Consider the following 22,695-nt stretch of genomic DNA (forward strand, 5'->3'; position numbering starts at 1 on the left):
CATGGGTCACTGTAATTACAGTTACTAAAGCTATTTACAGTGGTGAAGGTATTCAGACCCTTTGCTTGATTAAAATAGAGCAATGTATAAATACCGTTAAAGGAAAATTGCCTCAATTTAAAAGTTAAATTAAGCAGCATAAAATAATTCCAAAAGTGTTTACTTGAGTATCGAATGTAAAAGAAGGCCTTGTCTTTCTGCCAATTTGCTGCATTGAGTGGAATGTGCACACAGGACAAAAATAAGTATACCATTATAGATTGAAAAATGTCGGTGTGTTGACGGCATATTTGTGTGCTTTTGTGAGGGTATACTTGTGGTGTATCTTTAGTACTTTATTTCCAATTATACCGAAGCAAAGGATCTGAGTGATTCTTGCACCCCTATGTTATATATTTCATATTATTGTATTAAACGGATGCATTATTTCAAATACTTGCTAGACTGTACAAGTCAATTAACTTTGTTTCCATAGTACATTTAGTTTACATTTAGATTTAATTTAATATTCCATTCTTGCACACTAAATGTAAATAATATCCTATTTTTATATTGTGTTAGCTGTAATTTAGCCTTTCAACAGTGTTTTACTAGTCAACTTTTATATTTACTTTTTGTTCTGTTTTAGCTTCTATTTTGAGATTTTTATATTGTAAAATTGTTTATTTTCTACTCTTTTTTATTTCTAATAATGTGCAATACTTTGTTTTATATGCTTCTGCAACGAAAACATTTCCCAATTTGGGATAAATACATTTGATCTTTATCTCAGCACTAATATGTGTAATACTTCTATTATTAAGTACTTTTACTGAAGTGCTATCAGTATATTTTGAGGGAATTATAATTTATAATTAAAAGTACTTGTGTATGTCCATGTTATGGTAGTTAATACTTCTACTCCACACCGCTATTAGGTCATCGGAAATAGTTCTCTGAATTAATTTATGGTCGTACAGGCTTTTATACAGTCTATGGTTTCAGGATACTCTGTAAGTTACACTACATGCTGATTCAGCGTTTTCACTGACGTCAAACCAACAGGTGTCACTGCGTCCTGCGTCAGCTGTGCCGTGACGTACTTCCGACCTCTACCACGAATGAATACACATATTTTCTTTACCCAATTTGTCTTAACTTTTTTTATTGTAAATGTATTTATTAATAAGGTTTTAGTAAAAATAAGAAGAAGAAAAAAAAAAAGACATTTTTAGCCTCTTTTGAGCTCAGTAGCTGTCACTACACTAGCGGAACCGTTCCGTTTTTTTCTCCACTCGTATGAAGTAGTTTCCGGGCGACAGGGTACCAGCAGTAAACATGGCGGAGGACCTGCTGGAAACAGTGGATAGACTTCAGTCCCGGCTCCTGGAGAACCCGGAGCCTCGAAAGGTAACGATCAGACGGGCAGATAGCGTATTTGACACTGAATGCGTCCCTAAATGCGACACTTTGCCCCTGTTGCCAAAATCTGAGCCTTGGCCACCGCAGCTCTCCGAAAGTCGCAACCGTTTTTTAAATGCTGCGTTTGAGGGCTGCCTTCATGCTCCGTCTTCTGAAAATGTTTTACCTAAGAGATAACGCAACACATTTTTCTTTTGGATTGGAACTGCATATTAGTAGTTTTCTGTAGTAATTCTTTTTTCTCCTTTTAAAAAAAAAAAATGTAGTAGTTAAATGGTAAAAAGGAAAATCAACTTAAGTAAACAAACCACACTGGAATGATAATCATGATAGCTCAAGTATAAGCATCAAAATATACATGAAGTAATAAAACATCATTAATTATTTGTTGGTTGATGTCATTTTATTAATTAAAATCCTGATAACCAACGAATGTTTTTGAATGCAGTGAAGTAAAGGTGAAATATTTACCTCTAAAATATATTGGAGCCAACATATTTAATTAAATTCTGTTGGCCTTAGTTAGGATATATGTATTTATTAAACGCAATCCCAAATGGCACAACTTTCTTGAGGTTGAAAGTAAATATATAGGCTAATAACTCTTTATCAGATAATACACTGACTAGTTTTAGCACTAAGATCATTCTTTTTACAGATCTGTAGAAGAAAATCAAAAGAATGAATCTCAGATAAAAGATTAACAAATGAGTGTATTTTTAACCAATCCAATATTATATTTACATGTGATTGGAGTTATCTAAGTACTTTCCTATACTTAAAAAAATATTACATTTGCGAAATCAGTGTCGCAGAAGGGACTTAGTTAAAACTTGATCTTATTGAAGAGATATACATGTCAGTGTATTTAACTTTTGATATTTGTGCATTTTGAATATCTTAAAGCCATGAAGGATCCCTTTCAGAACAATACTTCTCTAAACAGATTTAATAAAATAATAAAAAGTGGACACTATAGAACGGCAGTATTTCCAGCAGCCTGTGAAGGCATCATGTGAAACGTCACGACAATTAAGGGTTTTTAACTTGTTTAAATGCAGTTATTTAACGTCGGCTTTTAGCTAGAATTAACACATGTCATCTGAGTTAAATACCGCTCATAGACAATATATCTGTTATTTAAAATAATAACATCAAACGCAACGTAATTTATAATGTGAAGAAACTCAGGGCCAGAGTAGCCGTTAGCCTTCTAGCTAACCAACGTTAGTGCGGAAAGTACTGACAGTTACACCGACTCCAGGCCTGTAATGTGAGCTCACAAATGTTGGGATATGATAAATAGTAGCTGTGCATCACTGCACTGGGATTTGAGTGATAAAATGTGTACAATTAAAAGCGGATAAAGGACAATTAACAATGTCCGAACACCCCTTTGTTTACTTTCATCCTCAAATGTAACCTCCCAAAACAAAGCAGTCATGGCGTGTGGGATTTAGAAAACTGAATTTATACTCTGTGCTCTGCAACATGGTTTGCTTTTCAAAATGTGGAAATCACAGCAGAGTGATTTTGACTACAGCCCGGACCCGTTAGGCCACGTTATACAGTCTCCATGAGGATACAGGCTGCTACATGCTACTGTTCAGACAGACACTCAGGTTTCAGTTCTTTACTGTCAACTACAGGCAGGAAGAGCTCCTTAACCTCCGGGTATAAAGCAGGTGTAGTTTCGTCTGCTGTGATTGTTTTTATAGGACATAATGTGAACAAAGGGATTCCACACATACTTTTAATGTTGACGTAAATCACGCTGAAGAGAGAATAGTGGTTGCAATTAAAACGTGGACAAACTGTTTGTGACGTGCATTGGGCTGCAAGTATTATTATTTTTTACTATTGATTAATCTGCCCATTAGTCTAAGGTCTTAAAATGTTTTTTTTTATCAGTCTGAACCTTAAATATATTAACTTATTATATATGATATGAAACAACTAATTTAAAGTGTTTTGATTTAATTGGAACAGTTGACATTTACAACAGCTAGGCCAAAAAAATAAAGATAGACAAATATAATCTGCAAAACAAAACTTAAGCAAGTAACATATTTGCAGTAGCTTGAATGAATGAATTTCTACTGTACATTTATTTAGCTGCGACTGAGACTTTCAAATTCCAAATTGGGCAAGAAAGATCAAATCCTTTCTCACGGTGTGTTTCACAATATCAATATCATTTTGTGGGGGTTGTTTTTTTAATTTAATAAAATGTAATTTACTTGACCTTCACATAGTAAAACAGTCATATAAAATAATTTAGCATGAAAGCACCAACTTAAAAAATAAATACATTTTTAGAACATTTTCTGAATATGTATCCAGAAAGTTTGACATTAAAATAATCTCTTAGCCTCATTGCTTTTGTCTACATATCCTTCTTTAATTTGGCAGCAGATGGAGTTGGGCTCTACTGTCATGGAGATGGCTCAGTTGTTGCCATGTGACCCTTACCATTGAACTTTAATAACAGTTTGATAACAGGTGGTCGTCCATGACAACTGACCCAAATCCTTCCGCTGAGGAAGAACTTAAGATGGGGTTGTAAAGTTTCATTCCTAGCTGTAAAAAATGTGTTTATGGATAAAAGAAGAGACAGAATGTCAGTTTTTGGATAAACCAGTTAATTTACCTTATAAATGAAATGTCATGACATTAAGGCCAAAATCATATAAACATGATGCATTGAGCCGTCCTGCTTGTTGACTTATGATTGATAACATACACCCAGAGATAATAAAGGGATATTAATTGGTATTAATTTGTATTCATGTCACCATATATACTTTCATATTTTCAACCCCTAATAATCAGCAACCTTTGTTCATTTATTTTTTATCTACCAATGCTCAGAGAATATAGGTATTGTAACTTTACTCAACTTTATGTATTTATGTTACGCACAGTAGCAGATGCATCCACAAAGTGCTTCAAGGTTTCAAGGTTTTATGGTCATATGCACAGCAGATACAGCGTATATGTTGGCAATGAAAATCTTATGTCCCATGCTCCTCCAACAACTCAACATACATGGTGCAAATAAGATAAATAAAATAGTGCAAAAAGAGAGAAGAATATTAACAATAACAACAATAAAGATTTAAGGATATGAAATGTATACATATGTAGAATACATTGAAAGTATTTAAATACACTGTACAGTAATTTAAATACTTTACACTGTTGAATGAGGAGGTATAGACAGATGCATATGGCAGATGTGTATAATATATATATATATATGTGTACTATAAGCAGATGTGAGTAGATTCACATACTACATATGCAATGCTTAACATGACCAATAACAAGAGAACATATTAAAAATCAATAAATAAAAGTAAACATAACATGGTAAACAGCAAGGTTGAAAAAACAGTGTCAATGAACAACGATCAAAGCTCAAAAACTAGAATATCTAAAGCCAGATTAAAACCCTCTAAACCTTTTACTCTTTAATAATATTTAAATGAAGAATAGCATTTAATTTATTATCTTCAATAATACAAATGTAATGGCACCACTGATAATACACACAATATACAGACCTCTTCTGAGTCCCCTGAAATCTTTTCTTGTGTTTCAGCTGCTGAAGACTTTGAAAAGACTGGGGGAACTTCCCATGACAGTGGACATACTGGTGGTAAGGAGCCTCCTGATTTCTGAACAAAAAAAGACCCACCCAAAAAGTAACGCTGCTGACCAGTAGATAACCAGTTTGGGAAGGAGCTCTTACATAATCACTCACTACTCCATCGAAAATGTAATGACCCAGCGTTTGTATTGTGCAGGAATTTGACCTTTTGTTGAAAATTATTTTGAGATAACAATGTTTTTCTCAGTCAGTTTTCTACTTTCTTTCAAGCGCAATTTACAGTTATCCAATTAGATCACTCGGCTGCCAAAGATATGATACCAGCTGGAAATATAAACATTATTAACTTTGCCTGTGTTGTTAAATAAATAATTATATCTGCATGTTTTGACTTTCCTCTGCTTTCTCTTGTAGGAAACTGGAGTGGGGAAGACTGTGAATTCTTTTAGGAAACACCAACTTGCTGGAGAGGTGGCAAAAGGCCTGGTTGGCAAATGGAAGAAACTGGTTCCTCAGTCTACAGAGAAGTGAGTTCTGCATATCTGAGAGTGCACAAACAAACAGCAGTGAGGAGTGGAGAAGTGCATGTCCCTGTAAACTGCATGTTATTGTCAAGTAGTTTACACAAACAAGGAATTTATTTTGGTATTTATGGTGCATACACAAAACACCGTAAGAGAAGAAAAAGACAATTTACCAAAAATAGGACTATCAAAAGGAGTGGAACATTTTTGGCTGGATTTAAAATTAAAAACATATGGCCACATTGGGCATTGTCTCCTGAAAGAAATAGATTTTTTTTTCACTGCTGATTATTTTTCAACCTATTACAGGCCTAAGGAGGTCAATTTATCTGATAATAAAAAACAAATCAAAGTAATTTGTGTTTTGTGTTGTTACTTTTTCAAGCTTTCCTATTCTGTTAATTGTCTCTGTGCCGGCACGCATTTCTTTGGACTTCCAGGTTGGGATTTATTGTTCTACGCTTCTTGAGTAAAAGGAAAATGAAATATTAATATGACATGTTTTCAACCCCTGTGTTTGTTTCTACCTCAGACCCACCAACAGCCACGTCAATGAGGCTCCACGCTCACACAATAACTCTGAAGCCCCGGAGGCAGGAGGAGGCCACAGACGCACCCGGGAGCCCTCCCCTGAGGAAGAGCCCTCCTACATGGAAGAAGAAGAAGAAGAGAGAGGAGGAGGAGGAGGAGGAGAGAGGCTATCACACAAACTACTCGCCCTCTCCTCCTCACCAGGAGCAGTACACCCCTCCACGGCGGGGAGGCTACCAGTCAGACGAATACGAAAGCCCGGAGCACGAACCTGAACCTGAACCCGAGCATGAGCCGAGTCCTCCTCCTCCTCCTCTTCGCAAAGATGTCCGCCACGTCAAACCAAACAAAGAACCAATCAAAAACCACCATCACGGTTCCCACAGCGACAGAAACAGGGACAGAGACGAGGAGCGGCGGCAACGCCATGCAGATATGAGTAGTGAGCGAGGAGGAGGAGAAGGCGATGAAGGGAAGAAACGCAGCGCTGACAGAGAGCGACAGCAGAGTCCGGTACAGAAGTCTGCGAAGCACAGCAGGAAGTCCACCACACATGAGGGCAAGAGGGAGGAGAAGAAGAAAGGAGGAGATGACGGTGAGTCTGATTAATGGAGGAGGTTGTATTTGATAGAAGTTAATGTTGACACCAGAGATAGCTAAGGAATAGCAAAAGCTTATTTTTCTCTCTACATGTATAGATTGTATACAGAAGTGTTTACATCGCACATTTCAGCCGAAAGTCAATTCAAAGTGCTTTACATAAAACAAAAGAAAGAAAAGAAACCACAAAATGACATTCAAAAATACAAGAAAACACTAATTGAAGAGCCAAGGATCTCCTTAAGGTTAAAGATAACAACAAAATACACTTATTTATTATGCAGTATTTATACAGTGACATTGCACTTGCCCATGATCGGAAAACAGAGATGAGTAATTTACAGCCACTGAACAGTGTCTCTTGTTTTGGTGCAGAGCAGGAATTGTTAGCACAAAGCTTACAATGCAGTTGCATTTCATAAACCTTTATACGATAATGATATTTCTTTGTTGTGTAACTTTGCAACATGTTTCTGTTTCATCACGTACAAAATGTGCAACTTCCTGCACTACTACTTGAGATACAATCTGTTTGTTAAGTGACCTCTGACAGGAAGTTACCCAATTCTTATTTATTGATGTGTGTTCGCTTTTATCTTCAATCTCTAAGGTATGGCTAAAACGATTACAAATTGTTAATCATTTAAACATTCCTATTTCTTTTTTTAAAGGTATTTTTTAGGCCAGAGAGGGCCTTTATTACAGAAGAAGAATTGAAAGGGGGAGATAGAGGGGATGACATGCTTAATGGACTCAGGAATCAAACCCGCTTACTTGGCAGTGGAAACTGCATATAGGCCGCCAGCTCTAACCACTGAGCTATCTGGTGGCCCAGTAACTATTTTCTAAGATGTCGACATTTCTGCTCTTCGTTGGCTTATATAATAAACGGAAAATGTTTAATAATAATACAATTTATTTATAAGTGGACTCCTTTGTTTACTTCCGTAATGTCACTATTGCCCCTTTCCCACCAAACCAGTTCCAGTTCTAGCTCCGTGCTAGTGCTCTTCTTTTTAGCCCCAGTTGTATTTCCACCGCCCAGAGCCTGACTGGTGCCGCGTCATGACATCACTGTTTACGTCGGGCCACTATGTGACACTCGCGCCTCTTTTGGCTAGCACTAGAGCTATATGGGCATGGCTAGTGTGACGCCAGGAACCGTTAGGAATCACTTCCGTGTCCATTAGCATTTTTAGTTCACGTAAACAACAATGGCTACAGCAGAGGAACCGGTCACTTTTTATCGTGAAAGCCTACTACGCTGACATCCCAAAGTCTGTTCAGAAGGGTTTAAACTCATATAATTCAAATATAATTCATATTTCCCATGATTGACTGCATCCCTAACTTTTCCATTTGTGTTTCCAGGGCAACCGCGGGCGCTGAAGGACTCTCCGCCCAAAGAGGAAGAGGATGACTTTGAGACTCCCCCCATGTCCTTTGAGTCTTTCCTCACATATGACGCCCCAACGCCCGTCAAAAAGAAGAAGAAGAAGCCCTCATCATCCTCAGCCTCCTCACACAGGCGACCATCCCACTCTTCCTCCACGTCGTCCTCCCATCGCTCACGCTCCCCTCCCCCCGCCCCCATCTCTTCCTCCTCTTCATCAAAAGGGAGCAAGGCTAACGGCACACAGAGCACCAAGAGGCCACACTCAGGCTCGGTTCCAACGGAAAAACGCAAGAGGGTAATAACAGCTGCCGAGAATATGGGGATGCATTTTTTAGAAGTATTTCAAAATAGGAATGCAACTAGCAATTTTTCTCATTGTTGATTTACTTTGAATAATAGTTATCTCTGATCTATAAAATGCAAGAAGATTCAGTTATTACTTAAAACAGCTCAAGGTGATTTAGTCGGATGGTTTGTTATATTCGACCAACAGTCCTTACCTTAAATAAAATATATAATTTATGGCAAAATATAAGCATCAAATCCTTTCATTGGAGCTTCCAGCAACCAAACAAAAAATAATCGGTGCTTTTTGAAGAGATTTTCAATATATTTTTTTCCTGCTACTGACTATTTTATATAGTACACCGGTTCTTGCAGCTTTAAATTAAAACCCTCCATGTTTTGATGCCGATGAGGCCATGTGGTGTTGAAAAAACTTTTTTGAACCTAAAGCCCAACGGCACAGATGTTTTTGTTTTGTAGCACCAGAAGTGTATCTCACTGTGAAGGATTATGGGATATACAAAGACATGCAACGGATAGTGTTGGTTAAAAACACAAAATAACGAGAGAATTCATGAGATAAAAGTTGGAAAAATGTGAGGGAAAAAACCGTAAATTAGTGCCGACTTAATCATAGTAGTCTTTTGCAATAAAATTTGCAATGGGGAAATACTCATGATTTAATTCACCATATAACTGTAAGCACACAGACTTTGAAGAGTTGTTGCCCTGAATTGAGCCTATTGGTTAAATATCAACAGATGGATTTGGATGAGGAGCTTTAGGGCATTAGGGATTACATCACACGGGACAGAAGAAGGATATCGCCATATTGTTGTAAAGAAATCTTAAAACCTATTTCAAACTAATTGTTTCATCATATCCTTGCTATTCTGTGCCACTTAATTTGAATTTGCTTTTATTTATTATCCCCTGTATACGAAACCTTTATTTTGAAAAGTTGTTTTCTGATCCTGTTGATGTTGATTGGTTTTTGTTTGCAGGTGGTTGAGATCCCTGCACTTCTCCCTGAGATTCCTCTGCCAGCGATTCAGCCCAACTACAGACCTCTGCCCTCCCTCGACGTCACCCCGCTGTCCCCTCAGAGACGGAAAGGTAACGCCCTCCCTTCACAGCTTCATGTCTGGTATTTGAAACACCATTCCTCTTAACCATTAAGGGGACCATCATTCCATAGCTTTAGGAACTCATAGTTTGTCCATCTTAATCCTAATATAATCTATTTTTAAACAGATTCTCTCTTGGTCATGTATTTCTTCACAGTTTCCTCTTTTTCTTTTATGCTGAACAAGCTTTAGTCATGTTTGACCTTCTGTGGAAGGAATAGGGTAACGTTGTGCCGTTTCTCCTTACCATCTGTCTTTAATGTCATGTTAAAGAAATCTGGTTTCTGTAAGTGTGGAAAGGGATCAGAGGATTCCATTTTCTTCAAGGGAGAGTTGATATTTAGGTCAATTATGTGGTTGACAGGGTTTCTTTTTTATTTAAAAGATGTATGTTCACAAAAAGAAAGCTACTATACAAGGCATTTTCAGTTTTTCAGTCTTAATCCCAGCTCAAGAATACCTATTGGAAATAAAATGGAATAAAGTGAGTCTGGTAGTATAAATAACAAAGATAACGGTAAGTTTGTACTATGGAAGTAAATAGCACAAATTGCAATGAAGTTCAGTAGGAAAATAGAATTGGAGACAAGAAACGTAATAATTTTAACAATTAACTAAAGACAACAGGTGAAAGAATATAAAAATATATGCAAGTAAAAAGCATTTTAGATACCCGTTTAATTTGACTGTTTACAGAATAGTTTCTTTAAAAGTAAATGGTGATACAACCCAACACTTTCTGGATGTTGCTTCTCCCAGGCTCATTTGGTAAAACGTCAGTTAGCCAAAATACACCTTAAAAACCTATGCTTTCTATCTATGGTAAAGTGTTGGTGAAGCTTGTGATCCGCTCAGAATCTGGGTGTCAAATACCTGATTGTAACCTTGATGTTTGTACCAGTGAATTTCTGCTTTTGTGCAAATTTTAATCTAGGGCTTCTTGTTTTTTCCTTCTTGTCAGTGTCACCGTATCTTTAAGAGTTCGTGCTGCCCTGCTGTGTGTCACACTGTCTGACTCTTAGTCCCTTCTCTACCCTCAGTTCCTGTCTGCAATGACGAAGAGGATTCCGGCTTCACAGGGAAGAGATTCAACTCTAAGATGGTGGTCTACTCTGGATCAAAGACCGCCTACCTGCCCAGGATGATGACTCTGTACGAGCAGTGCATCCGCGTGCTGCAGAACAACATCGACTGTGAGTGTATTTTGTGTTCAAGAGAAACAAAGCTAGGAAACACTCAGTTGCACTAGAGCGCCTGCAGACTCTCCCTGCTGTCACAAACTTGTATACCATACAGTAAGCACTACATATTTATTCATGAAGTTCTACTAGAGAGAAACAATAAGTGAAACTGTTATAGATGTGCCTGAGAGGTGCGGCTCACCACCTTAAAGATAAACAGAAAGTGTTTTCACACTTACTTCACAAAGTCAATATATACTCCTCTGGATCACTGCCCATCTCAATTCAGTTTTGCCTGCAAACATTTTAGTTCAAAAGTTCTCTAGGCTTACCCTAAGCTCTATTTAAAAAAAAGTTTTTAGATACATGGGATATTTTTTTATTTTTATAATATATTTAGTTATCCTGATACAAACATTTTATGACATATTAAAAATTGTTCTCCCAAATCAAAGTACATTCATACAGCCCAATATAACTTTTTTACATTTGTCTCAGGGGACCTTACAGTGTGTTGTAAATGTTCAAACATATGCAGTGTAAATGTAGATTAAATATAACGTGTAAAAATATGTCTGTGTATATTATAGATAGAAGTGGGATTTTTCAATAAATAAGAAATGAAATTTCTAGTGTTACATACTTACCTAATGTAGTAGTAGTCAAGACTTTAGACAAATCAGAACGGATGTTGTGGCATTGTTCCTTATCATATTGGATGTAGTCTTTGGGTAAGTGGCTGGTTAAAGCAAACAGACCATGCTGCAAAGACGTGACTCTCTCTGCTTCTGTTTGCTTCAGCCATTGCTGAGGTTGGAGGAGTGCCCTTTGAGATCCTGGAGCCAGTGCTGGAGCGATGCACACCTGAGCAGCTGTACCGCATCGAGCAGAGCAACCAGGTAACACACACACAGAGATGTTTGTCTTTCTGTAGCCTACTTGTGAGGTCCGTCATCCACTTAATACCTTCCTTTGTGTAATGCTCCGTCTATGGGTGGACGAGACAGACTGACTGCCAACATTTATGTTTAAAGCACTTTTTTTTGTTGTTTAAGCAATACAAAATAAAATTAAACGGACAGCTTGATACATTTAACTCAATATTAAGGACGTATAAGCACACAAAGAACTTGTATCAAGTAAGGGAGGAGACATTTAAAGGGTGGTACAAAAATATAATTAAAGAAAAGGATTCCACAGAGCCTACATCTAGATAGATTCGGCATAAATGTGGCTTTCTTTTTACTTTAGAACAATGCAGTCTGAGCAATTCTACATTGTATTAGTATATTTTATAAAGAAATTGAATATAAGTGGAGATTAGTTACATTACATTAGAAATACATTGCCATATTTCCTCAGAAAGTACTGTATTTAATTACAGATAGATGGAGCTATGAATTGACTTTAGGTTGGAAAAAAGGCCAAAATAACTATTACAATCAGACAAGAGGAATAAACCAAAGAACGATAAGCACAATGTGTTAGAAGCCTTAGAATACTAATGGCTCATTGATTTTGTTCCCCTCTGCTTCAGTGGTTTACTGAGGAGTCCGACGAGCTGTGGATGCGTCACTGTCAGCGCGACTTTAAGCGCGAGTCTCCTCAGGAATACGAGTCGTGGAGGGAAATGTACCTAAGGCTGCACGATGAGCGCGAGGAGCGCTTCAGGATGCTCACCCAGAACATCTCATCCGCCCACGCCAACAAGCCAAAAGGTAGGCGAAGCTCTGGGACAAAATGAGCAGCAATCAATAAATCAAACTTTATTTGAGAAAGCCCTTTTTTAATACACTTTCATTTAGTGATGCAGTTCAAAGTACTTAACAGATCACTGACAAGTATAAGGCCAAAGTGAAGACAGTTGAAATAGAAATTAAAAAAATGTAGACAAGAAAAAATTGTGATTTTATAAAGTTTAAAAAAATATTAATAAAACTAAAAGCGCAACTTTAAATATTTATCCGAATTTTACAACTTAAATACAATAATGTACAGTGCTTCACTAATAAAAACAACTGAATAGATTAATATCATTTATATGTATATAATATACAAATGAAATGCAATCAAACATTTATTTTACAACTTTAAAATAGAGTAAATGATTCAGAAAATATCAATAAAACAGAATTAAATATTCAAATGTAAAGAGAGAAAAATAAGTGGTTAATACATTCAAATGGGTACAACTTCAATACAATAAATCAAATGAAAGAAATCATGACAGTAATGTGCGCAACCCAAGCCTTTTTCTATTCCTTTCTCTAAAAAAGGAAAGTTTGATGTTAAAGTGTATTTGTTAAGGTGTCTGGATGTTTGAGTGTGAGTGTTGTGTTTGTCCTGGCAGGGCGGCAGGTAAAGATGGCGTTTGTGAATTCTGTCGCCAAGCCACCGCGTGACGTCCGCCGCCGCCAGGAGAAGTTCGGCACCATCAGCGGTTCTTCAGCCTCCTCCACCGCAGCAGCTGCACCCATTAAGTCAGTCTCAGCCAGTGTATTATATTTTTCATTCAGGTTTATGACAGTGGTGTTGCAGTGAGAATAAGATATATTTACATAACTTTTAGAGATTTCCAAAGCCTTATTTACAGTTCATCTTGGGAGACATTTTTCTTCAAATCCACAGGAAATTACTTGTCAACCATTTTGATAATAAATGTATTGTTAATGTTAATTAACAGAGCATAAATAAATGACAATATTACTGTTATCAGCTTTTAAAATGTGGGAATTTACTGTTTCTACATTTGAAAGATTATTGATAAATCTGCTAATTGCAAGAAATAAACACATTGGCAATTAATAATATAACTAGTCATTAGTTTCAAACCCTATAGGAATTGGAATTAAAGTCCATCATTTATTGTATGCACACATATTTGCACCAAGAAGCTTTACAATTTGTACAGCCACCCTCAGCAGGAAGGGAAAACTGCAAAAAAGTGGTTAAAGATTGGCGAAAAGGTCAAAAAGCTTTGAGATTTTGCCAGTTCTTTTTTGGAATTGATATAACATTCAGCACAGTCACATACTTTATTCCCTTTCTGTGTATTTCAGAATAAGACCAGCCACCATAAACTACTCTGGAGAATCGATGCGCTCCTCTTCCTCCCAATTTAACCCTTCTGCCAGCAGTGCGTCCCGCTCCTCAGCAGCAGCAGCTGCAGCAGGTGGTGGAGGAGGAGGAGGAGCAGGACCTGCTGCCAAGGACAAGCCACAGGTCAAAAGTAAGTGTTTGTATTAAGGGCTTTGAGTTCAGGATCTTTAAGAGCGACATAATAATGTTTTGAGTTATTTTAAAATCTCACAACCATTTCTTTCCCTTCGCAGAAATCGCCCCAATGATGGCCAAAACTATCAAAGCTTTCAAGAACAGATTCTCCCGCCGATAGTGTGAAAGAGACTGAATGTATTTTATCAATTCCAACTGTGTTTTTAATTTTATATTTAAGTTGAGCAACATTTTAATGAAGACTCCTGCACACACACATACATGTTAACGCACACACAGACACACATATGGAAGCACAGACATGCACACCATCTCTACCCACCAAACATATCATAGGAACTTTCAGTATTGGTTATGAAATGGTTAGTTTTTTTATTGAAATGATCGTCAATAGGTTTGACATTTGTGTGAAAACGTCACCATCGTTTTACCAAACGCAAAGGACACACACAAACCCGCACCTGCAAACACAGTCTGTTACTTTTTCTTGTTTTCCAACAACCTTTTTAAAAGGAATAGCTCCACTCTTTTTGGGAAACACTATTTTTGCTAGTTAACAAAAAGATTGATACCGGTCATGACTGTATGTTAAATATGAAGCAAGAACCCGGAGAGGGTTAGTCTAACTTAGCGGGCTTACTGGAAACGGGTCGGACACAGCTAGCCTTGCTCTTTACAAAGATAGTAAAGTTAGTAAGAATCTACACATTTTTGTACATATTGAAAAACTGAGAAACCTATTAAACACTATGCGTTATATGTGTTGGTAGGGTTTTGCTAACATGCTAGCGTTTTTTTCCTGTTTCCAGTCTTTATGCTAAGTTAGCCAGCTATTGGCTTTAGCTTCACAGTTTAGCATACACATCACATGCGGGAGTGGAATAATCTTCTTACGTAACAAAAATTAGCATTCTCCTTCAACTAAAATAGCAAGCTATTCTTCATGGGACAGAAAACAATACTGATTCTTAGATGTTTAAAGATTAGCTGTTTGTTACTTTTAATCTTGATCAAATGGTACACTACATGAGGAAAAACTTTACATACCTTTTTTAAATCTTAATGGCATGCATGATGCACGTCAGCCGAGAGAAAAACTGGCTTGTGAAAGACCCTGCTTTTTGAAATCAAACAAACACATGTATATTTAAATGTTTCTTTATGTGTAGGGCTTAAATGATATCAATCAACTACCCACACAAACACACACATATTGTAGACTTATTGTTAACCCTCCTGTGGCTTCAGATCATGTTTTCCTGCTGTTGAATGTGTGTGTCCCTGTTGTTTATATCTGCTTCACTGTGACGAATAGCTTGAGTGGGAGCTGAAGAGACTGCAGGAGAACGAGAAGAACAAGCAAACACAACAACGGGGAAATTAGTTAATAGGACGTCTGCAGCTTCAGTTTCTACAACATGATGATGAGATGTATTTATTTTCAACACTGGGACCTGGTACCCCACAACATGGGCCCGAATGGAATTAGATTAAAAATTGCAATTTTATTAGATTTTAATAAATGTTATATGGTCATTTTTATTAAAATTGACTTTTGCCCTTCATTTTTGTTGTGGTGTTTTATTAAGCACACATCTGCAATGCTTTGTTATGATCTTCTTTCTCTCTCTATATTCCAAAAGTCTGCACTGGAGGTACACTGTATTTTTACTGTATAATATTGTTCACAATCTTAAATCATGCAATGTGGCATCTATTAACAATTAAAACTAAATCTTGTGTTTTCCCTTCGTTTCAAATATCTCTTAACATTGAGGTGTATCCTGCCGAGTAGAGTAATTTAAGAATTGTTAAAATTACGCTTTCTTTCATTTTACTTTTCACCATATTCAGCCTTAACTTTTATGAAAGATTCAACTCTGAAAACAATATAATTGAGTACTTGCAAATGTATGCTAGTTCATAATCCTGCTGCACTACATTTCTGAGCCAAAATGTTGACTCTTTCCTACACTTCTTTTATAAGACAGCAAGTTCATTTGCAGATTGAAATGTTTTGAATCAAAATATAAACTAATACATTAACAAACAATAATAAAGATAAAAGGAATACCAGGGAATATATTTTTTAATCAAATATAATGAAACCTATATCTGCTGCCACATAAAAGTGACAATTAATGCATTGATAATTGTAAAGCAATAACTAGAACATATAGTACAGCTTTTCTGAAATAGGCCATTTTACTTTTGGTTCTTAAAGTATACATTTGATACATATGCTTGTAGCTTTACTTGACTACCTAAATATCATGGATTTATTTGAATAAAGGCAGACCATGTTCAGGGTTTTTATTTTACGACAGTACGACAGTATTGACTTTTGGTGGTAAGAGATGCAAGCCAATCAGAGAGCCGACATGCATTGTGATTGGTGGTTTGTTGTTCACTGATGAAGTGGCTACAATGTTGTAGAAAATTACTTCCTTTCCCCTTCCAAATAAAATGTCTGGCCATTAAATACATGGTTCAATGTTAAAAATGGCCACAGTGTGTTCAATGATGTACTCTAAAGAAACAGAAACAAGATACAGTTGTTAGTACCGGTAAAAGAAATGTGAATCTTGAAGTTCAGCATTTGATATTTGTTTCATCTAATGTCTAACAATATTTAAATGTAAAGAATACATAGGAATATTATGTTCACAAGTGTGTGAAAAGATGTGTGGGTTCATAAAATATTATAATATAGATATATTTATTTTTCGGTATGTTGTAAATACAAATATGACAAAGAAATCAATGCTGACAGGACATACATAGCCATAGATGATATTTTGGCGTTGTATGTTCTTATGCTTCTTTGTCTCGATATTAATCCAGGCAACTCAATGTTTAGATTTCAGCTCATTCACTAGCGACAAACTGCTTGTTTTATTTTGAAATTCCTGAACCGGAACCACCTTCATAGCCCCACTTCGCTTTAAGAGGCCAAGTAAAACTTGCTGATCGCAGTTCATTTCTGAAAACACACTAAACACGCATTGGCAGTAAACTACTTCTAGTTCTAAATAATTAGGGAAAGCAGCGAGTTTAAGCTCCACGATGTCTGGACACGGTCATGGCCATGGTCACGGTCACGGCTGCGGGTGTGAGGGGGAGCATGAGCCCGCGGAGAGGGGCCTGGAGTACGGACTGTACCGCAGGATCGACCTGGAGAAGATGCAGTGCCTGAATGAGAGCAGAGACGGGGACGGGAAGCTGGTGTTCAAACCGTGGGACCAGCGCAACGAGCGGGACAAGGTAACGGACACACAAAGCCACTACGCCGGCCAGCCATCCTGTTTATGTCCGGGACAGACAGATGGAAGGTTTACGGGTGAGGTTGCAGGTTTTTGGGCTTGTTGCAGCGGAGCCTCGCTGTGAAGCTGCGTACAGGTTCAACTTTCAAAGGGCATGAGGCTACAGCTGGAGCCTGGTCTGTTGTTTACTGTAATAGGAAAGATCAAAATACTTGAAAATGACCAAGAACTTACTTGGGATAGTTTTGTATGTTACATACAATGCTGCCCTGCTGTTCAGATACAGCCACTACAGTATTAGCCTGTCAATAGTTACTTTTCAAAATACAATTTGAAATCAAACATAATGTATAAATACAAGTTAGTTGCAGCTCTCTTTCCGTTGGTGCATCATTAACATCCTATAATCTAATATATTACTCAGAGGGGCCCTTTCTTTTTCACTTTGATTCTTTAAACCAAATCAAACATGGCTTTAAAATGAACATTAATGACACACTGGTATATCACAATGTGGCAAATGTTGGTAGAATGACACGTAAAATAAATGAACAGATACTTGCTAATAAAAAGGTGCTTATTTTTATTGATGAAAAACTCATTTTGTCTCTAAAATGTCAGACTCGGGGATAATGCCCAGATCTAATACAAGCATCAATAGGCCTAAAAAAAAAAACCCCAGTAAGACATGTATCCAAATCTGATGATGTAGGGTGTGTTTAATTGCCGCTGCATCTCTATTAATACTGTATTCACTCTTTTTTGTCTTTTTTCACTTAGTATGTGGAGAGCGACGCAGATGAAGAGTTGTTGTTCAACATCCCGTAAGTCCTGAACTCATCATAATTTATTTTATCAAAGTATATATTTTTAGATGACACATATGTTTTTATAATCATATAATGTGTATTTAAGTTGCTAACAAGTTTCTAAAATAATACAAATACTAATAGGATTAACTGTATGATATTTGCTGTAATTTCCAATATGTTTGTGGTTGTATTTTCATTTTTCCCTTAGTCACCAGTCATCTTCATGTGACAGCTTGTTGTCTTTCTCAGCGTTCTATTTTTTTTTTTTTGTCCTGCCATCTCTTTTGGCAAAGATCGCATTGAATATCAATGTGTCATCTCTTCCAGTTTTACAGGCAGCGTGAAGCTGAAAGGCATCATTATCTCTGGAGAAAATGACGACTCTCATCCAGCTGAGGTTCGACTGTGAGTGTTCACTGCTTCTTTGATCAGGGAGATGCACCCATTGCACTCCTTTCTTTCTAAGAACTATAATTGGCAGGATACACATGCTTTTATGTAACTTTTCTTTTATGAGAGACAGAAATTTAATTAAATGTTCATAATAGAACATTTACTATCATTTACTATCATTCCCTCTGACCCAAACAAAAAGGGGAAGGTATCTGGATAAAGTAAATCCAACTGAATACGAATTGCAGTAGATACCACCTTTATTATGTTAGTGAATTTTGGTACGGTCACAGAATATGAAATACGAGGTGCGTAAGGTACAATAACATTTTATTGTCAGTCACGTCAGACAATTTTCTTGCGTCAAAGCTATTTAATTTGCAACACGAACAAATATTTAAAATAAGAAACAAGGATTCAGACATTCAACACAACACAATCACTGAAGACAATGTGTTCAAGACTCTTCAACGTACATTTGATCTGGGCTTAAACTATGAATTGAATTAACTAGTGCACAGTATAGTTCCCAAGTCCAACCATATAAAAATGTAGGACCCTTTGCTGTGGTTTTTCATCAAAATTCATATTTACTGTAGAGGAAAGAGTTGGGGCATCTCTATTCAGGAGGCAAGGTTGAACCGATCTGGATTTGAACTGGGGACTTACCCCCCAGAACACCCCACATTTTGTTTATAAATTACTTGTCGCCATTATACAAAAAGAAAGTGTTGATTTGAAATCCTTTTGAGTGTTGAATTATTTATTTTTAATAAAAATAAATGAAAACCTGCTAGAAACTTTGATAAAATACTTCTCCATCTTCTCTCACTAGAGGGCAGCGATTTCATGAAATCATTTTTCTCTCCAGGTACAAGAACATCCCTCACATGTCCTTCGATGACACTGGCAGAGAACCTGAACAAGCCTTCAGACTCAACAGAGACCCCACCGCTGAGCTGGAGTACCCGACAAAGTGAGAGAATTAACCACGTTTAATCACCTGAGCAACTTTCTGCCATTTAAGCTTCTCTATGATGTTGTGTGGACACTTGCTGTAGACTTGTTCTTTAGTTTTCTGCTGCTTTTAGTTGTTGGTTTTGTTGGTACACCTTCCCTAAATTGTGGCTGCTAGCTGGACACTGATTGCCCCGACCATCCGACTGTTGACAAAGCCTGAAGATAAGACTGATTTTGTGGAATACTCTCTAAAGTACCTTTTATTGGCTTAGATGTAACAGAATTGAGTTTTTCAAATTTCTGTGTAATCTTTAAGAGAATTTGAAGACTTTCAGATTAGCTCTTGATTTATTTGAAATGAAATTGTGTAAAAATGGATTAAGCTTGGTGTACAAGGAGCTTGATGACATGACAATGCAGTGAAATCCAATCTTCTGAAGCGTTTAAAGCATAAGTGGAATCATTTATCCGTTTGTCTTTCTGTTTGTCTCAGTATGCTTCCCTTTAATGCATTTGTATGCGTTTCTGTTCTATTTAAAGACAAACTCCCACCAACGCAACACTCTGTATTAACAGGTTTCGTTTTTCCTTTACAACCCATTACAAATGTCTATCTAAATTGTCACAATTTACTACTTTGTTTTTTAAATTTAATGCATCCCTTTGTGTGTCATCGCTTTCAGGATTGCTCGTTTCTCCAACGTTCAGCACCTCTCCATCCACATCTCAAAGAACTTTGGAGAAGAGAACACCAGGGTGTACTATATCGGCCTGAGAGGAGAATACTCGGAGGTCAGTCGTGAAAAAGAAATGCTAAAACATGTTTAAGCGTGTCATTATTTTATTAATCCTTTATTAACCCCCCCTTACCTTACGGGTTAAGAACACCCTGTTGAAGACCGGTTCATTAAAGTGAAAGTTTGAATTTTTCTAAGTGGGGTTGTATTAGGTACTCATCCATTGTCAGTCTACTTCTTTAGGGTTGCAACTTATCTGAGAAACACACTTTTTTAAGGGAGTGTTTCTGAGCTTGCACTACACTGTAGGTGTGTATATGATATGATATGACATTAAACCTTTTAAATCTTTTAATGTAATTGATGAAGAGTATCAGTACGAAACTTTAATATGTTGTGTAAATGGCCTTTTGTGTTCAGAGAAATGTTTTTTCCCACTGTTCTATGTTTGGTTTTTCTGTGTGCGTCACGTTATATCTACATTGAAAGAACATATTATTTGGTCTCTTCTTTTATCCCCAGGGCTGCCGATTTTTTCCCAAACTGTTTAGGTATTTCTCCAGTGTTACTCCAGTTTCCCTTCCACCCTACAAAGAGCACTGTGTGTTCATCAGTTGTTGCAATGCAATGTGGTTACGGCTGTGTTGGCTGTTCACAAAGCGGCTCTTTTAAATCAACACCAAACAGTTCATGTTGAATGTAGCTTTGTAAAAACATGACAGTGTCCTCCATTATTTTTTTTAATGTTATTACGTGATTGAGTCATGGGTTTCCATTTTGCCCAACATTACAGGATAGCAACAATCAATAGCTTGTCCAGCATGAACAATATTTTCTTATTTCAGTTCTCTGTATCTTTGTCTTTATTAATCAGAGGGGTCACAGTTTCATTTTATATGGTTCACAACAACCCAATACTGGATCAATGTGGTTGGAGGGTCTGACTCAGAAATCCTTTTTGAAAGTGTTCTAAAAGCAAAGGCACAGTGCAGATGAAAGGCAAAATAAAATAAGTAGGCTAACATTAAATGAAGAGGTAAGCAAACGTGAATTAAAATGAATTAAGTACACAACCAAGGTAAAATAAATAGCATAATCAAAGGAAGTGAACTAGAAGCCAGTAATAAAAGTGATACATAAAAAAAGACATACAATACACCCAAATAGATAGTCAGCAGTAAAACAACTCCTTTTATTTAGTTGGTTGTTATTTTAATATGTAGGTTACTGAGTTAGTTAGTTAGTTAGTTAGTTAGTCTTGAAGATTCTCAGGTTACGTCACTTTCGCCTTTCTATCCTGAAACAATACTTCTACATCTGTTTCTTTGCTCTAAGTCGATATGTCTTTCTCTCTGTTTGCCTTTCAGGCTCACAGACATGAGGTGACGATCTGTAACTACGAGGCATCAGCCAACCCTGCAGATCACAAAGTGGAGAGCGTCATCCCACAAACCAACTTCATTTCCTGAAGAAGCTTCAGAGAGTGGGAAGAAAGAGTGGAGGAGGAGGAGGAGGAAGATGAAGAAATGTTTAAGTGACGTCTGCTGGCTGTCATTGTTGAAATTCAAAGTGGATTTCAGCGCTGTGTGGCGGCAGGTTGGTTGAGCTCGACAGGGATCGAGCACTGAAATCTGACCGCAGAGCTTCAGTTGTGCCGGGGAAGTGCTAAGTAGTTGCTCTATTTTCTATGGCAATAATACAGCTTAATGTGGGCAGAAAGCTTCCTATTAAATGCATGAAACATTTCACACGCAAATCGGTTGCTATCAGTTTAACCTGTTTTCATGTCTAAAGATATTCACCACTTTAATCAGGTCACAGCTTCTATGAAATAAAACACAAAAGGCTGGAATAAACCAAGTGATAGTCTTTTTTTGATTTGTGAAAAACATTGGTTGCTATGTTAATATGCTGGATTCATGATTAGCTATACACAGGAAGAAGTAAACATGTAAAGAAATGTATTTCAAACATCTGCAGGACATAGAAAACAGTGGTAACAGTCAGATTTTCTTAGCCACTCTGGATCCACAAGCAGGTACATAAAAAATACATTTATGTATTGTACTTAACGTATTTTCATTTAATGCCACTTTGGAATTTTACTCTATTACATTTCCAATATTACCTTGCACTTCATTTTTTGTAAGCTTTAGTTGCTTTAAACACAAAATATTAATTAACTAATAAAGTCTCATCTATAATCATAGATGAGACTCCCGAGTAGTATATACAGTTATCGAAATTATCTCCACCTTTACCAGCTACAGGATAAAAAGATGGACAAATTAATGCATAAAAAAAGAATAAACCAATAAGTTAATATACATGATTTTGAAGTGGACCTTTCTACATAATGAGTGCTTTTACTTTTGGTACTTTTTTAATACATTGATGCTTTTACTTTCAATGCAGGACAATTACAAGTATTTTTTTTAATTTTGACTGGTAAAAGATCTGAGTACTTCCCCCACTTCTGGTGAGGCAAACACATCCACTAAGTACTTGCCCGATATTATCGGCCAGCTAACCGTTTGTTATGTGATTAGATCATACAGTAAATGGGTTTGCTTCCATAATCCAAAATTCTGTGTTTGTCTTTCCTTGGTTTTTATCTCTGTGATGAGATGAATTCCCA

At 36.8% G+C, this 22,695-nt stretch overlaps 2 protein-coding genes across 2 annotated transcripts; both read left to right on the forward strand.

Annotated features, from left to right (window-relative positions):
* The first annotated feature begins 1,215 nt into the window (after positions 1-1,215).
* On the forward strand, positions 1,216-15,457 carry eloa (elongin A). Its single transcript, XM_063899543.1, is given in 13 exon segments — positions 1,216-1,389; positions 5,006-5,062; positions 5,429-5,541; positions 6,071-6,209; positions 6,211-6,664; positions 8,041-8,360; positions 9,355-9,466; positions 10,518-10,670; positions 11,460-11,557; positions 12,196-12,376; positions 13,009-13,138; positions 13,718-13,887; positions 13,991-15,457. Coding segments are annotated over 13 exon segments (2,061 nt in total). The 5' UTR covers positions 1,216-1,317; the 3' UTR covers positions 14,053-15,457.
* A 1,373-nt stretch (positions 15,458-16,830) lies between these two features.
* Positions 16,831-21,917, forward strand: pithd1 (PITH (C-terminal proteasome-interacting domain of thioredoxin-like) domain containing 1). Its single transcript, XM_063898418.1, has 6 exons — positions 16,831-17,156; positions 17,936-17,979; positions 18,295-18,372; positions 19,232-19,336; positions 20,004-20,112; positions 21,425-21,917. The coding sequence occupies exons 1-6, from the start codon at positions 16,959-16,961 to the stop codon at positions 21,524-21,526; spliced, it is 636 nt and encodes a 211-aa protein (XP_063754488.1). The 5' UTR covers positions 16,831-16,958; the 3' UTR covers positions 21,527-21,917.
* Positions 21,918-22,695: the final 778 nt, after the last annotated feature.

Source organism: Eleginops maclovinus, chromosome 13 (assembly GCF_036324505.1).
Source record: "Eleginops maclovinus isolate JMC-PN-2008 ecotype Puerto Natales chromosome 13, JC_Emac_rtc_rv5, whole genome shotgun sequence".
Classification (NCBI taxonomy): domain Eukaryota; kingdom Metazoa; phylum Chordata; class Actinopteri; order Perciformes; family Eleginopidae; genus Eleginops; species Eleginops maclovinus.